The 16491-nt window shown below is 44.0% G+C and overlaps 1 protein-coding gene across 3 annotated transcripts in view; it reads left to right on the top strand.

The window, feature by feature from the left end:
- The window catches only part of LOC120996268 (mitochondrial ornithine transporter 1-like), a 30582-nt gene extending 15429 nt beyond the window's left edge, over positions 1 to 15153 (top strand). For all 3 annotated transcript variants that reach the window (XM_040426080.1, XM_040426081.1, XM_040426079.1), the window contains exons 4-7: positions 3499 to 3636; positions 4110 to 4282; positions 11685 to 11843; positions 14733 to 15153. In XM_040426080.1, coding sequence (XP_040282014.1) covers positions 3499 to 3636; positions 4110 to 4282; positions 11685 to 11843; positions 14733 to 14854 — 592 coding nt within the window. In that variant the 3' untranslated portion in view covers positions 14855 to 15153. The remainder of the gene's footprint in view (positions 1 to 3498; positions 3637 to 4109; positions 4283 to 11684; positions 11844 to 14732) is intronic.
- Positions 15154 to 16491: the final 1338 nt, after the last annotated feature.

Raw genomic sequence — 16491 nt, 5'->3', positions numbered from 1 at the left:
GATAGTGATGTCACAGTACAGGGATAATACGGATAGTGATGTCACAGTACCGGGATAATAAAGGTAGTGATGTCACAGTACAGGGATAATACGGATAGCGATGTCACAGTACAGGGATAATAGGAATAATGATGTCACAGTACAGGCATAATATGGATAGTGATGTCACCGTACAGGAATAATAAGAATAGTGATGTCACAGTACAGGGATAATAAAGGTAGCGTTGTCACAGAACTGGTATAATAAGGATAGTGATGTCACAGTACAGGGATAATACGGATAGTGATGTCACAGTAATGCGATAATACGGATAGTGATGTCACAGTACAGGGATAATATGGATATTGATGTCACAGAACAGGAATAATAAGGATAGTGATGTCACAGTGCAGGGATCATAAAGACAGCGATGTCACAGAACAGGTATAAGGATAGTGATGTCACAGAACAGGGATAATAAAGATAGCAATGTCAAAGCTTGGGTATAATAAGAATAGTGATGTGACAGTACAGGGATAATAAGAATAGTGATGTCACAGTACAGGAATAATACAGATAGTGATGTCACAGAACAGGTATAATAAAGATAGTGATGTCACAGTACAGGAATAATAAAGATAGCGATGTCACAGTACATGCATAATAAGAATAGTGATGTCACAGTACAGGCATAATACGGATAGCGATGTCACAGTACAGGGATAATAAGAATAGCGATGTCACAGTACAGGGATAGTACGGATAGTGATGTCACAGAACAGGTATAATAAAGATAGTGATGTCACAGTACAGGAATAATAAAGATAGCGATGTCACAGTACATGCATAATAAGAATAGTGATGTCACAGTACAGGCATAATACGGATAGCGATGTCACAGTACAGGGATAATAAGAATAGCGATGTCACAGTACAGGGATAGTACGGATAGTGATGTCACAGTACAGGGATAATAAAAGGTAGCGATGTCACAGTACAGGGATAATACAGATAGTGATGTCACAGTACCGGGATAATAAGAATAGTGATGTCACAGTACAGGGATAATACGGATAGTGATGTCACAGTACAGGGATAATACAGATAGTGATGTCACAGTACAGGGATAATACGAATAGCGATGTCACAGTACAGGAATAATAAGAATAGAGATGTCACAGTACAGGGATAATACGGATAGTGATGTCACAGTACAGGGATAATACGGATAGTGATGTCACAGTACGGGAATAATAAGAATAGAGATGTCACAGAACTGGTATAATAAGGATAGTGATGTCACAGTACAGGGATCATAAAGATAGCAATGTCAAAGCTCGGGTATAATAAGAATAGTGATGTCACAGTAAAGGAATAATAAACACAGTAATGTCACAGTACAGAGATAATAAACACAGTGATGTCACAGTACAGGGATAATAAATACAGTATAATAATGCACAAATTATATCTCAAACAGGAAAAAAACTGTACAATTACCATTATTAAATACCATTATATTTATTCATGGTAAACTAATGTTCCACACGGTCATTCTTCTTGAGCTGTCTCTTTGCTATGTAAATAACTGTAAAGTCTAGACTGAAAGGCTATGAACAGCTTTAGTATTAGCTTTATTATTGATTTAGATGCATTTTGGGCAAAAAATATTTTTGTAATAGGTTTTTATCTTTAATAAAAATGCAAGTGCAGTAAAATCCATCATCCGTCTGATGACTCGTTCTCCCCTCTCTGCTGAATTATCTTCAAAGCTGATTTACAGTAGGTGTTTGTGAGATTGTGCTTTTAGCACGACAGCGTCGCGCTGATACTCGGCAACATGGTGCCGAGATCTCGCACTCACTGGAATAGTGACAGCACATCCCAGCAAGCGCGTCATAGAAGCGACGGGAGATCCGACTTGGATTCCCGCCAATTCTACACGTGTGCGGCGTTTGTTATGAATCCTGAGGGGGAAGTCCCCGCCGGATTTTAAATAAAAATCCGGCCTGGGTCCCCCCCCTCAGGAGCATACCGGGCCCTTAGGTCTGTTATGGGTTGTAAGGAGAGCCCCCCCTACGCCGAAAAAAATGGCGTAGGGGGTCCCCCTACAATCCATACCAGACCCGTATCCAAAGCACGCTACCCGGCCAGCCAGGAAGGGAGTGGGGACGAGCGAGCGCCCCCCCCCCCCCCCCTGAGCCGTACCAGGCTGCATGCCCTCAACATGGGGGGGTTGGGTGCTCTGGGGCAGGGGGCGCACTGCGGCCCCCCCACCTCAGAGCACCCTGTCCCCATGTTGATGAGGACAGGGCCCCTTCCCGACAACCCTGGCCGTTGGTTGTCGGGGTATGCGGGCGGGAGGCTTATCGGAATCTGGGAGCCCCCTTTAATAAGGGGGCCCCCAGATACCGGCCCCCCACCCTAAGTGAATGAGTATGGGGTACATCGTACCCCTACCCATTCACCTGCAAGAAAAGTGGTAAAAACACAAATAAACCACACAGTGTATTAAAATATTTTATTTTTCTGCTCCGGAGGCCGCCCCCTGTCTTCTTTATTAGCTCTTTTACCAGGGGGGGCTCTTCTTCTTCCGCTATCCCGACGGGTCTTCTCCGCTATCCGTGGGGTCTTCTCAACTCTCCGGGGTTCTCCTTCTGTCTTCTCCGCTATCCGGGGGGGTCTTCTCAACTCTCCGGGGTTCTCCTTCTGTCTTCTCCGCTATCCGGGGGGGTCTTCTCAACTCTCCGGGGTTCTCCTTCTGTCTTCTCCTTCTGTCTTGTTGACTCGGCGCACCCCGGTTCTTCGTCTCGCTGTATGTCTAAGTGAAAGTTAAAAGTGTTGAGATGGGACTAAGCGCTAGCCACAGGTGGCTGGGTTTATGGAAATAGCTGAGCAGCTAGGAGCTGTGCTGTATAAGTAACTCCTATTTACAGAGTAGCCTGTTCTGCTATGCTGTTTATATACCTCCCTTTCACTACACTGGGAGTAACAAACGCTTGCCTGTTTTTATAAACCCAGGTACCTGGGGCTGGCACTTAGTCCTATCATGCTGTACAGATGGTAAAATGGGAAAAACCCTTTAAAGATCATTAACAAGAGGTCAGAGAGGAACTGGAGAATGAGATGCCAAAAAAGCACTGATGGGTTTCACTGTGAACAGCATTCTGCAGCTTGCTATATACTGTGAAACACTGAAGCTGCAGAAGTCAAACTAATGAAAACCTATAATTAAAAAGTTTTTTTCCATCCCAAACTACATCTAAATCAATAAACAAGAAAAGCCCTTCAATTGGGTCTGTAGCCTTTAATTGCTGGTTGATTATTTGCCTTGCAGTGTTCTTGAATTGTCAGCCAAGAATTAAAGGGAAATTATTGTAAATGTCTCAGGAGAAATGTTACCGCTTAGCTTCTTTGTCTGGCAGCAAAATTATAATAAGGAACACCAAAAAATATATTTATTTCCGGTATTTGTCTCATGCACAGTTGTGACATTTATGTTTTTATGTATGTTTCAGTGATCTGCACAATGCAGCAGCAGGCTCATTTGCAGCAGCATTTGCCTCTTTGGCCCTTTGTCCTACAGAGTTGGTGAAGTGTCGTCTTCAGGCCATGCATGAAATGCAGCTATCTGGAAAGATTATAGAAGGGCAGAAGTGAGTTGTGATCTATGGGAATCTTCTCAGAGTAAGGGCTCGTTCACACCAATGTGTGAAGCCCGTGCCCGTGCCGTGGACCGCAAATTGCAGTCCGCAATGCACGGGAACCGTCCGTGGGGCAGGCGCATGGGGATCGCAGACCCATTCACTTAAATGGGTCCGCGATCCGTCCGTTCCCCAAAATAATAGAGCAAGTTCTATCTTTTTGCGGTGCGTAGGCACGGAACGGAACCCCAGAAAGCACTCCGTAGTGTTTCCGTAGTGTTCCATTCCGTGCTTCCGTACCGCATGTCCGGATTTGTGGACCCATTGAAGTGAATGGTTCCGCATCCGTGGTGCGGAATGCACACGGAACGGTGCCGTGTATTGCGGATCCGCAAATGAGGTCCGCAATACGGCAACGGGCAGCACACGTTCGCGTGAATGAGCCCTAATGCACTTTCTTCAAAACGCTGATCCTCTTTTCATAGTACAGTGTGGTTAGTGATAAAGAACATCCTGCGCACAGATGGTCCAATGGGATTCTATCATGGACTCTCCAGCACGCTACTCAGAGAGGTTCCAGGCTACTTCTTCTTCTTTGGGGGCTATGAATTAGGTCGCTCGTTTTTTACAAGAAATGGAAAATCTAAAGATGAGTTAGGTATGAAAATGATTCTTCACTTTGTTCTATACAAATAGCACTTTGCATTTTCACACTACCTTAAAGGGCTTATGCCATGATTGATGTAAGAAATGACATGACACATCTTTCTAACAAAGCTAGAACCAGCCTTGTTGCTCACATGGATCCAGAGAACTCCAAATTCACTATTCCAAATGCTCTGCTAGATTATTTTTAGCCTGGCAGCTCAGGGAGTGTGTCCTTTCTGCCACAACTGTCCCCCTTTTACTGCCACAGCTTCTAACAGAACATATGGCATGTGGCAGGTAAAGGTCTAAACTGAGCACGTTCGTCCAGCTCACTATGACGGACAAGAAATAAGGAATAGAACAAACAGCAGGTGGCGCTGTACAGGTACATTTCATTGAATAGCTCACTGGCTATACTAAATGTTTAATCACATGCAATTACAAAAGTATTCAGATCCAGGTGCTGGTTTTAAAAATGTATGTATGTATGTAATATGTATGTATGTATGTATGTATGTAATATGCCTGGTCCAACACTCGCTCTGGCGCCGGAAGTCAGCAGCAGAACTACACAGCTGATTGGCGGGGGTGCAGATTGTCAGATACCTGTCAATCAGATATTGATAGTAAAATCCTGGACAACCCTTTTAAATGGGTTCCCCAGTTAAGAAATACATTTTAAAATACACTATTAGGGAATTTTGAGTTAACATAGATGGTCCCTTATTTAGGATCCTGTTTTTTTTGTATGAGGAGATACCGCAAAAATTATTATCTGTTGAACTGGTGAACCTGGCACATCTTTGCTTCACGTGGACAGACTATTGATTTAGTAGAAATTGTGTAATGCTTCATTTCCCCTGTTGTGGTGCTGCTGGAATATGGAATACTTACTGATCCATCCACCGATTACAGTTTACTGCTAAGACTGGTCATCCACGTCAGGTAGCTTTCTGCTGAGCATTTGTATGGCCAATAGCTATCTCTTTCTACCCCTATGCACAGGCCTGCTCGGCTGAGTGTGCATGTGTCCTGAATGGGGAGAGGGAAGAAAGCTGCTGTCAGACACCCCTGGCAGGAGGCATATCTACCCAAGAGCAAAAGGATCCCACATGTTCAAGTCCAACTGCCCATTCCTTACCTCCCCTGACATCTGCCAAATGGGAAGATTCGGGAGGCCCCATACACATTAGATTAGTCATCCATTCCTTCTGAAATTGCAAGGTTCAGCTGACACTTACGGTATCTAATGTTTGCTGTCAACTGGACAGCCTATGATCAACTTATTGTCGCTTCTTACAAAAAGGAATTATCCACAGTGGAAGACTCATAGACAACGCTAATTCCTTTTATGTTGTCCTCCTTGTTGGGGCAGACCCACCATGAAATATTACATTTCTCTGTTAGGTCACACAAAATATAACAATTGTCCACCTAATGAGTAAACAGATGATGAGAAGAAGCCCCTTGTAGTGCATTGATTTGTATTATCATCCTGCTGTCCGTGTACAATAGTATCTGGAGGATTACACTGAGCATGTGTGACCACCAACTCTGACACATGAGGTGGACGTTCAGAGGAAATCATAGGAACACTAGGGGGCACCATAACAAGAATGTAACAATACACACTATATATATATATACACACAATTATTCCACAATTATGTTTTATAACAGAAAAGTTTAATCATAATAAAACCACTTTAAAGGGGTTGTCCAATTTATTTCCTCTATATCTATGAATCTTAGCCCCTTAGGCCCCTTTCACACGGGCGAGAATTCCGCGGGGGTGCAATGCGTGAGGTGAACGCATTGCACCCGCACTGAATCCAGACCCATTCATTTATATGGGGCTGTTCACATGAGCGGTGATTTTCACGCATCACTTGTGCGTTGCGTGAAAAAACGCAGCATGCTCTATATTGTGCGTTTTTCACGCAACGCAGGCCCCATAGAAGTGAATGGGGCTGCGTGAAAATCGCAAGCATCTGAAAGCAAGTGCGGATGCGGTGAGATTTTCACACATGGTTGCTAGGTAACGATCGGGATTGGGACCTGATCTTTATTAATTTCCCTTATAACATGATTATAAGGGAAAATAATAGCATTCTGAATACAGAATGCTAAGTAAATTAGGGATGGAGGGGTTAAAAAATAAAAAACATGGTCTACATGGTCCACCCATGATGTGTATTTTTATTTTATTTTATTTTTTTTACTTTTATTTTTATTTTGGGAAAAGGGGGGTGAATTTTTATGTTTTTTTTATTTATTTATTTTTAAAGGGACACTGACAGGCCAAATCAGCATATATAGTTAGATATATCACATTACAGGTCTTATAGAGTCTTTTAAAAGCATATAAGTATCCCCCCTGTCCACCTTATAAAGAGCGAAATATAAAGTTTTATAACCTGCTTCTCCGGTCAGCAATCTGCCCAAGGGGCGGCGTTTCATGTGAAAATGCGCCCAGCCAGCCTTCCCAACTGCCGTTCTTAAGCCCCGCCCAGCTCATCATTATTCACTTCGCTGGGCGGCGGCTAGAACTCTCCCCAGTCCCGATCCTGCACGTGGGCAATTCAATCCTCTGGGACGCACTATTAACCCCTTTGACGATGTGAGTGAGCAGCGCTCTGAAGCGCTGCTCTGAACAGTGCATGGCTGAGGCTGCAGCTGCCTCCAAGACGCAGGCAGGCTGTGTGTGTACGCATGCGCGATCTAACCACGGCGGGGCGCAGGCGCAGAAGATTGGGCATGAACGATGCCCAGAGGATTGAATTGCGCAGGCGCAGGATCGGGACTGGGGAGAGTTCTAGCCGCCGCCCAGCGAAGTGAATAATGATGAGCTGGGCGGGGCTTAAGAACGGCAGTTGGGAAGGCTGGCTGGGCGCATTTTCACATGAAACGCCGCCCCTTGGGCAGATTGCTGACCGGAGAAGCAGGTTATAAAACTTTATATTTCGCTCTTTATAAGGTGGACAGGGGGGATACTTATATGCTTTTAAAAGAGTCTATAAGACCTGTAATGTCATATATCTAACTATATATGCTGATTTGGCCTGTCAGTGTCCCTTTAAACTTTTTTTTTTTACAGTTCCCATAGGGAACTATAACAATCAATCATCTGATTGTTATTATCATAGATTCCAATACACTTGCATTGGAATCTATGATGATTTTACTAGTTTCCTATGGAGCCCTATTACAGGCAAGGGCTCCATAGGAAATACTATGCAGCAGCCTCCTGTCATTCACAAAGACAGGGGCTGCTGCATACACACTTTCGGTTTCAGCGCGCTTAGATGTCGTGGTCCACGGCATCTGAGGGGTTAAATGTCCGCGATCGGCATTACTGCCGATTGCGGACATGAGCCGCGGGTGTCTGCTAAAAGAAGCAGGCAGCCACCCGCGGCTATGGCGCCCGGAGCGGGCAGGAGTGGGCGCCATCTTTAAACACCATGTACGGCGCTGGGCGTGAAAGGGTTAATGTTGATTATATAGTATTTACTAATAAATCATTATTTCATCTTTGCAGCCTTTTTTTTTCTAGATTATTGAAATCCGTCCATCCTAGAATTCATAGGTATAAAATTGAAATAAAGTGTCCAATCCCTTTAAGCTTTTATTAAAGGGGTTTACCGAGAATTTTTAACGGATGACTTAACCTCTGGATAGGTCATCAATATCTGATGGATGGGATCCAACACCCTGGACCCCACATGTCAGCTGTTTGAGACGGCCTTCTCACAGCTTAGCCTTGGTCATGTGACATCATGTTCACCGGTCACGTGGCCTCGGTTCAGCTCATCCCCATTGAAGTGAATGGGGTTGATCTGTAAGCACAGCCGCTGTACAATGGATGGTTCTGTGCTTGGTGAGCTGAGAGAAGGCCACGTCGCTACTGCGAGCACCGGTGCCTTCTCAAAAAGCTGATCGGGAACTGATCAGAAACTGATGACCTATCCAGAGGAAAGCGATAGAAGAAAGTTGCAGAGCAGCACAAATGGACCTCACGACCAATCCGGAATGCACCAGCCGTGATAGGACCACCGATCCACAGCAGTCCCATAAGCAATGGTAAAAAGTAAAAAGGTTCACAGCAGCATGTCTGGTGTGACTATTTATTGGGAACCAAGAGTGCACACACAAAAGAATACAACGTTTCGGCTATGCAATAGCCTTTATCAAGTATACAGATACAAAAGAGTGAACAGTCATATATACAACAGAGTGGCCACCCATGTGGCATAGTGTAGCCAATAAGCTAAAAGGTGAATCTCATCAGCACCTGTGTTATAATTAAAATGGTCTGAGCTCCAATCAGACTAATGATAAATAATAAAAGTTACGTGTACCTGCACATCATTGAGACTCATCCACATACCTCAGTCATGTCGATTCCCAAAGTCGATGTCTCAACAGACCTACTGCGCATGTCCGTGACGTCATCACGTTTAAATATGGGCGGACAGACTGCTCCGTGTCCACGCAACCTCAGCTCCCTCCTATGTCAGGGACACGGGACACTTTTTAACCAAGTTGAGTGAAATCACTCTACCGGTCCACTTCTATTTGGTGAGTTTTGATGTGGTGTCCTTGTACACGTCTATTATGCATGACTATGGATTAAATGTCGTTGATGTGGCCCTGGCCGGCACGGGACTCACTCTTGATGCGCAACGTTTTGTCCTCGACCTCCTAGAGTTGGTCCTCAAGAGGAATTATTTTCTCTTTGGCAACACCTTTTACCAACAGTCACGCGGTGTGGCCATGGGGTCCAACGTGGCACCAACTTATGCCAATATTTTTATGGCGGAGGTCGAGGACAAATTGGTATACGCATCACAGTTCCAACAGTGGGTCCTGTGCTGGTGTCGCTACATCGACGACATTTTTATGATTTAGAGTGGTTCGATGGACTCCTTGAATGAGTTCCACCAACATCTTAATAATGGTGTACCCGGGCTTCAATTTACTGTGACGGCCTCTTCTGAAGAGTTGCAGTTTCTTGACGTCAGGGTGTAGCGTGAAGGAGGTGTTTTAAAAACTGACTTGTACAAAAAGCCTACAGATAAGAACAATCTCCTAAGATATGACAGCAATCATCCACGCCGCATGCTTGACTCCTTACCCTGGAGCCAGATGCTGCGTGTGAGACGAGTGGTGTCTGATGCTGACAAATTTTTGGATCGCATTGATGAGATGTGCAACAGGTTCTCCAATAGAAGATATCCAGACAGGCTGCTAGATAGGACGAGGACCAGGATCTCCTCGGCTGACAGAGTCCAAGCTTCTCCTAGGAGAATGAATATGGGACGCATCCCGTTTGTATCCACCTATGGCAATCAAAGTGCTGATATAGCACAGATTTTGAGAAGGGAGTGGCACATTTTGCATAGGGGTCTCCCTACAATAAGTGAATTTGACAAACCGCCATTGATGGCATACAAACGGGGCACTAATCTGCATGACAAACTGATTAAGACTGACACGTGTGATGTTAATAGAGGGGGCCAGACATATTTGAAGCCCAGAAAGACTGGGAATTTCCCTTGTTTGGGTTGCTGTAATTGTGGGAACATGTTGAAGGGCAATACTTTTGTTCACCCATACAGTGGCAAGAGATTCAATATTGCAGAATATTACACGTGCCGGTCTCGGTTTGTCATCGACATGATCGTTTGCCCCTGTAGTTTGATCTACGACCATGGAGATTAGGGAGCGTATCAACAAACACAAAAGTACTATAATGAAAAAAATGATGGATAAGCCGGTGGCTAAACATTTTGTTGATTGTGGACACTCTGTCAGCCAACTGAGATTCCGGGTCATCGATTCTGTCCAGGTCCCTAAGAGAGGAGGGGATAGGGAGCCCATGTTGAGGAAAAAAGAGTTAAAATGGATTTTCACATTACAATCCCTACAACCCCAGGGACTTAACATTGAATTCAATGTTAACAGTGTAGATAGGTAGAATATTTTCATTTACTACTGTCCGATTCGATATATAATGTTTTTATATGATATTCTAAGATATATGTTGCACATTGAATTTTTGCACTTTTTGTAGCTGTCCCTTTGTGGTACAATTTTTTAGGTTCACTAGCTCCACAGTGTATGCCGACACTCATTGCCTCATCCATTGCCCTCTTTTTTTCCCTAAGCCGAGGTACAGTGACAATTAGATTGTCATTGATTTACCCATTTACTATTAGGTGGATCTAGGACCTTTTTACCGGTCATGTGACGATCATGTGGACTGATGATGCGCTCTACATGTGATTTGCTGTATGAGCGCTCATTGTTTGTGGGTGCTGTAGTCACAGAGTGAGGTGTGGCCGCATCGCGGATGCTTGTGACGGAGGCCCGCCCATATTTAAACGTGATGACGTCGCCGACATTTATTCCGTCAGACTCTCGCCGTGCGCTGCCGTGCCTCCACCAGAACTCCGCCCCCATCAATGGGGACAGAGCGGCAGGCCGGAGGCACGCGGTCACTAGCGACATGACGGATCCGGCAGGCTGTTCACCCGACGGAACAGCCTGCCAGAGGTCCGTGCCGCTAGTGTGAAAGTAGCCTAAGGCCTTATGCACATCTGTATTTTTCATCTGTGTGCAATCTGCATTTTTTTCGGATAGCACATTGATCCGTTCATTTCTATGGGGCCATGCACTCAACCATATTTTTTGCGGATCTGTTGCATGTGCATGTCCTATTTTTTGGCCTAGTTCACACGAACGTTTTTTTTGCGGGTGTACGGGTCGTTTTTTGGTGTTCCGTATACGGTCCGTATACAGAACCATTCATTTCAATGGTTCCGCGAAAAAAACGGAATGTGTTCCGTATGCATTCCGTTTCCGTACTTCCGTTTTTCCGTTTCATGGAAAGATAGAACTTGTCATATATTTGGCCCCAATTCACGTTCCGTGGCTCCATTAAAGTCAATGGGTCCGCAAAAAAACGGAACACATACGGAAATGCATCCGTATGTCTTCCGTATCTGTTCCGTTTTTGCTGAACCATCTATTGAAAATGTTATGCCCAGCCCAATTTTTTCTATGTAATTACTGTATACTGTATATGCCATACGGAAAAACGGAACGGAAAAACGGAACAGAAACGGAAACACAACGGAACTCAAAAATGGAACAACGGATCCGTGAAAAACGGACCGCAAAAAACTATAAAAGCCATACGTTCGTGTGAACTAGGCCTTACTTACATTGTAGAAGGAATAGCCCCTTCTATTGATGGGAGTGAAAAAAATGCGAAATGCAAAACAGACGATATCTGTATTTCGTGTGTTTTTAGATTGAAATACAGACACGGCCATGTGCGTGAAACCTAAAAGAAAGACATGAATAAAAAAAAAACTAACTGAACTAATATATTATGGATTTTTCTCCAGGAATAGTGCCTTTGATGATTAGTGGAGGATTTGGAGGAATGTCATTGTGGCTGGTTGTGTTCCCGGTGGATTGTGTGAAATCTCGAATCCAGGTCCTCTCAATGACGGGAAAACAAGCAGGATTTATAAGGACATTTTTGAAAATTTTGAGAAATGAAGGTAAATATCAATACTTTTAATGTAAAGCTTTGCTTCTCAACCTATAAACTCATATAACCACATCCATCTACATTAGAATGGCAGTCCTTGCTGCTGATATAATCCCTGAGTGAACAGAAAGGATCAACTAGATGGCACCAATTCACATACACTGCAGGAACCCCTTTTTTAACACTTTTGGTTGGCATCGAAGTTGGTCCTTAGATTTTGTTAATTCTAGCTAGTCTGCTCTGGTTAAATACTTGGTTAAAGGGGTTTTCTGGGGTTACTATGGTATATAAAAGATAGTTAACGCCCTATTACTTACCTAATGTATATCTTCCAATTTGCAGTTCCCAATGTTTGGGCAACGTCCGTGCGGCACCCGGGACGCATCGAGACCCATTCAACTTGAATGGGTCCGTGATCTGTCCGCACCGCAAAAAAATAGAACAAGTTCTATTTTTTTGCGGTGCAGAGGCACAGAGAGAAACACCACGGAAGCACTCCGTAGTGCTTCCGTGGGGTTCCGATCTGTGCTTCTGTTCCACATCTCCGTGATAGCGTGATTCAAGTGAATGGGTCCGCATCCATGATGCGGAGTGCACACGGGTCGGTGCCCGTGTATTGCGGACCCGCCGTATGCAGGCCACAATACGGCCACGGGCACACAACATTCGTGTGCAAGAGGCCTGAGATGACTTCTAGGTACAGAGTTATGCCAGACAGTATCCTCTTTCCCCAGGGACCTGCCCTGTCAAAGTCACTGCAGGGACCCCTATAATCAGTCACCTTGTAGTACAGACTACTACAAACTCTAATCCTGCACTCAGTCATACTCCATTCTAGATGTCCGCTGCTTCTTATAACCTACCAAATCTGTCACCATGGAGACACATGGGTGTCCACAGAAGCTGCAGACATAAAATAGAAGACCATCATTTTATTAACACTATATGAAAGGTTCTTTATTTTTTAGAAAAAGTAAAGTAAGAGCAGCTCCCAATTTGGTGGCCTCAAGCCGGTGAGATGCAATCAACCTCAGAATAGCTTAAAGGGGTTATCCCATGAGTAATGTAAAAAATGAAAATCAGACATCATATAGTACATGACAATCTCTTTCCAACAAAGCCAGAACCAGCCCTGTACCTCACATGGATCCAGAGATCTCCCCATTCATTGCTCTGCTACATTTATATCAAGCTGGCAGCTCAGGGGAAGGGTCTTTTCTACTGCAGCAAAGGGGGCGTGTCTCAGCTCTGCCTATCACAGCTCAGGAGGCGTGTCTCAGCTCTGCCTATCACAGCTCAGGAGGCGTGTCTCAGCTTTGCCTATGACAGCTCAGGAGGCAGTTGAAAGATGAAACTGAGCATGTGTGGCCTTCTTATTCAGCCGGTCAAAGAAATAAGAAATGCACTATGCAGATACATTTTATTGAATAACTCATCAGCTATACAACATTTTTAATTACATGCAATTACAAAAGTATTGAGATCCAGGTGCTGGTTTGAAAACTGTCGAATATTTTTCGTGGGACAACCCCATTAAGTGGGTAACCACTCACATGTATATGCTGAGGACTTAAATGGGTATTCCGGTTACCATAAATATAACTTATGTTTTAGACTAATTCATCATTAATAATTTCCTAATATAATGTAAATTTCACATATTTACCGTTCAGTAGTTATAAAAGTAGTTTTCTTCCTCTGCTTCCCATAAATTACCATGGCATCGACCTGTAGTTCGGAGCCTTTGTTAGGTCGAGCATGCTCAGTGTGTGGCTATCAATTCTCTTGCTAAATATCTTGTGAAACAAAGGGCGTGTCAGTGTGCTGGAGATTACTGGGTAGAGGGGGCGTGACCAGACTGTGACATCAGGCAGCCAATCAGTAACCATCAACACTCACAGCAGGAAAGCTAGGTATTGTGGGGATTGTAGTTATGTGAGGGAAGATCAGGCGCCATGACACTGTGTGTTGCCGGCTCACACAGGAGCTAGACAAATGGACTGCAAGGTAAATTGAAGCTCTGGTTATATGTACAGGTATGGGTTCTGGTTGGGTCACAGCTTGCAGCCTTAATGCAGTTTTTATGGTTCAATCATATTTATTGAAGCAAAAATTAAAATGAGATACAAAGTCACATGACAAGTGAGGAAAAGGGCAATATAACCTGTGCCCTTAATGCAGTTTTAAAATAAATTAAGTTACTTTACCGGAATACCCCTTTAACTTGAATCTCTCGCTAGAAACAATGGCTACCCCACTTGTGATTATTTTGCACGAAAGAAGAGCAACATGCAGGGATTCGTTTTTTGTGGCCTGAGGGTGAGTCTGGTTTATCAAAGACTTTGGGGGAGATTTATCAAACTGGTGTAAAGTAGAACTGTCTTAGTTGCCCATAGCAACCAATCAGATTCCACCTTTCATTTTCCAATGGAGCTATGAAAAATGAAAGGTGGAATCTAATTAGTTGCTATGGGCAACTAAGCCAGCTCTACTTTACACCAGTTTGATCAATCAACCCCTTTGTACACAGTGTGGAGAAAGTGTTGTCACAAGGAAGTGTCTATGAAAGGACACAGAAGTTCACAGAAGGTCACACAAGTCTCAGTCATGATGAAGGAGCCAGTCCATGACTGATGACAACATTGAGCGTCCAGGTGGACTGATTCTGTTGTATAGATGAGTGATAGTGGATTATGTGGCAAATCATTTGTAAATCATCCATAGCTCTGCGGTGAAGACAGAGGTGCATTCGTGGCTCACAGCTCAGCCGAAAACATTTTCTAATGTAGGAATACGAAAGCTTGTTGACAGGTGGACAAAGTGTAATGAACAGCTAGAGTGCGGTAATTTTTGACTCACAATATCTCATCACTAATGTGACCACATCTTTTCCTTGCAGGTGTCGTGGCTTTGTACTCTGGCCTAAAGCCAACATTAATCAGAGCTTTCCCGGCCAATGGATCGCTCTTTGTGGCCTATGAGTACAGCAGGAAGTATATGATGCAGCAGTTTGAAGTCTAGCATCTCTTCTAATGTTACTTGGAGACCCTCGTAATGCTGCTGAGACGAAGAATTCTACAAGATGTTCCTTTCACCCACATTTCGAGTGCCATGTACTCTTCCATCATTATTGCCAGTGCGACTTATGGTGTGAACTCTTTAGATACCACTGTACTGTCTCCCCAGGAGTGGATGCTTTCTCTTAGACCTCTTTCACACGGGAGTCCCGGATTTTCTCCGGATGCGTCACATCTGCATTGCGGGAAACCCGCACGAGTAGGCACGCAATTTCAGTCAGTTTTGACTGCGATTGCGTTGTTCAGTTTTTATCGCGCGGGTGCAATGCGTTTTGCACGTGCGTGATAAAAAACATGAATGTGGTACCCAGACCCGAACCCGGACTTCTTCACTGAAGTTCGGGTTTGGGTTAGGTGTTCTGTAGATTTTATTATTTTCCCTTATTACATGGTTATAAAGGAAAATAATAGCATTCTTAATACAGAATGCTTACTAAAATGTCGATTGAGCGGTTAAAAAATAAATCAACTCACCTCATCCACTTGATCGCGCAACCAGTATAGTCTTCTTTCTTCTTCTTTCAGGACCTGCAAAAGGACCTTTGATGACGTCACCGCGCTCACCACGTGGTGAGCGCAATTACGTAATCAAAGGTCCTTTTGCAGGTCCTGAAAGAAGAAGAAAGAAGACGATGCGTGCGCACTCGTGCGGGTTTGCCGCAATGCACACGCGACGCATCCGGACGAAATCCGGGACGCCTGTGTGGAAGAGGCCTTAGGGTTGCAGTATGATGGTCTTTTATAATAAACATTTTAATTGATATTTCATTTACACTGCCAGTTGTCTATTACGTTATATACAGTATGTGCACTTGATTGATTAAAATCATAATTGACATCTATATGATGTTTGCCTTAGGCCTCATGCACACAACCGTATGTATTTTGCGGTCCGCAAAAAATACGGATGACGTCCATGTGCATTCCGTATTTTGAGGAACGGAACAGCTGGCCTAATGTGGACAATAATAGGACATGTACTATTTTTTTGCGGACATAGGAAACGGAATGCACACGGAGTACCTTCCGTTTTTTTTGTGGACCCATTGAAATGAATGATTCCGTATACGGTCCGCAAAAATAAACGGAACGAACACGGAAAGAAAATACGTTAGTGTGAATGAGCCCTTAACATGAGCTTACATGCAGATGGCGGCTACTGAAGAATACTACAGTCTTAGGGCTCGTTCACACGACCGTATGGCTTTTTAAGTGTTTTATCTGTTTTTCCATTTTTTGTTTCAGTAGTATTTCCGGTTCCGTTCCGTTTTTCCGTATGGCATATACAGTACATAGAAAAAATTGGTCTGGGCATAAAATTTTCAATAGATGGTTCAGCAAAAACGGAACGGAAGACATACGGAGTACATTCCGTATGTGTTCCGTTTTTTTGGCGGACCCATTGACTAGAGCCACGGAACGTGATTTGCGGGCAATACTAGGACATGTTGTATCTTTCAACGGAACGGAAAAACGGATATACGGAAACGGAACTCATACGGAGTACATTCAGGTTTTTTTGCGGAACTATTGAAATGAATGGTTCCGTATACGGACCGTATAAGGAACTCAAAAAACGGC

Source organism: Bufo bufo, chromosome 3 (assembly GCF_905171765.1).
Source record: "Bufo bufo chromosome 3, aBufBuf1.1, whole genome shotgun sequence".
Classification (NCBI taxonomy): Eukaryota; Metazoa; Chordata; class Amphibia; order Anura; family Bufonidae; genus Bufo; species Bufo bufo.
Note: the sequence above shows the minus strand (reverse complement) of the source record. Positions and strands in the feature narration are given on the sequence as shown.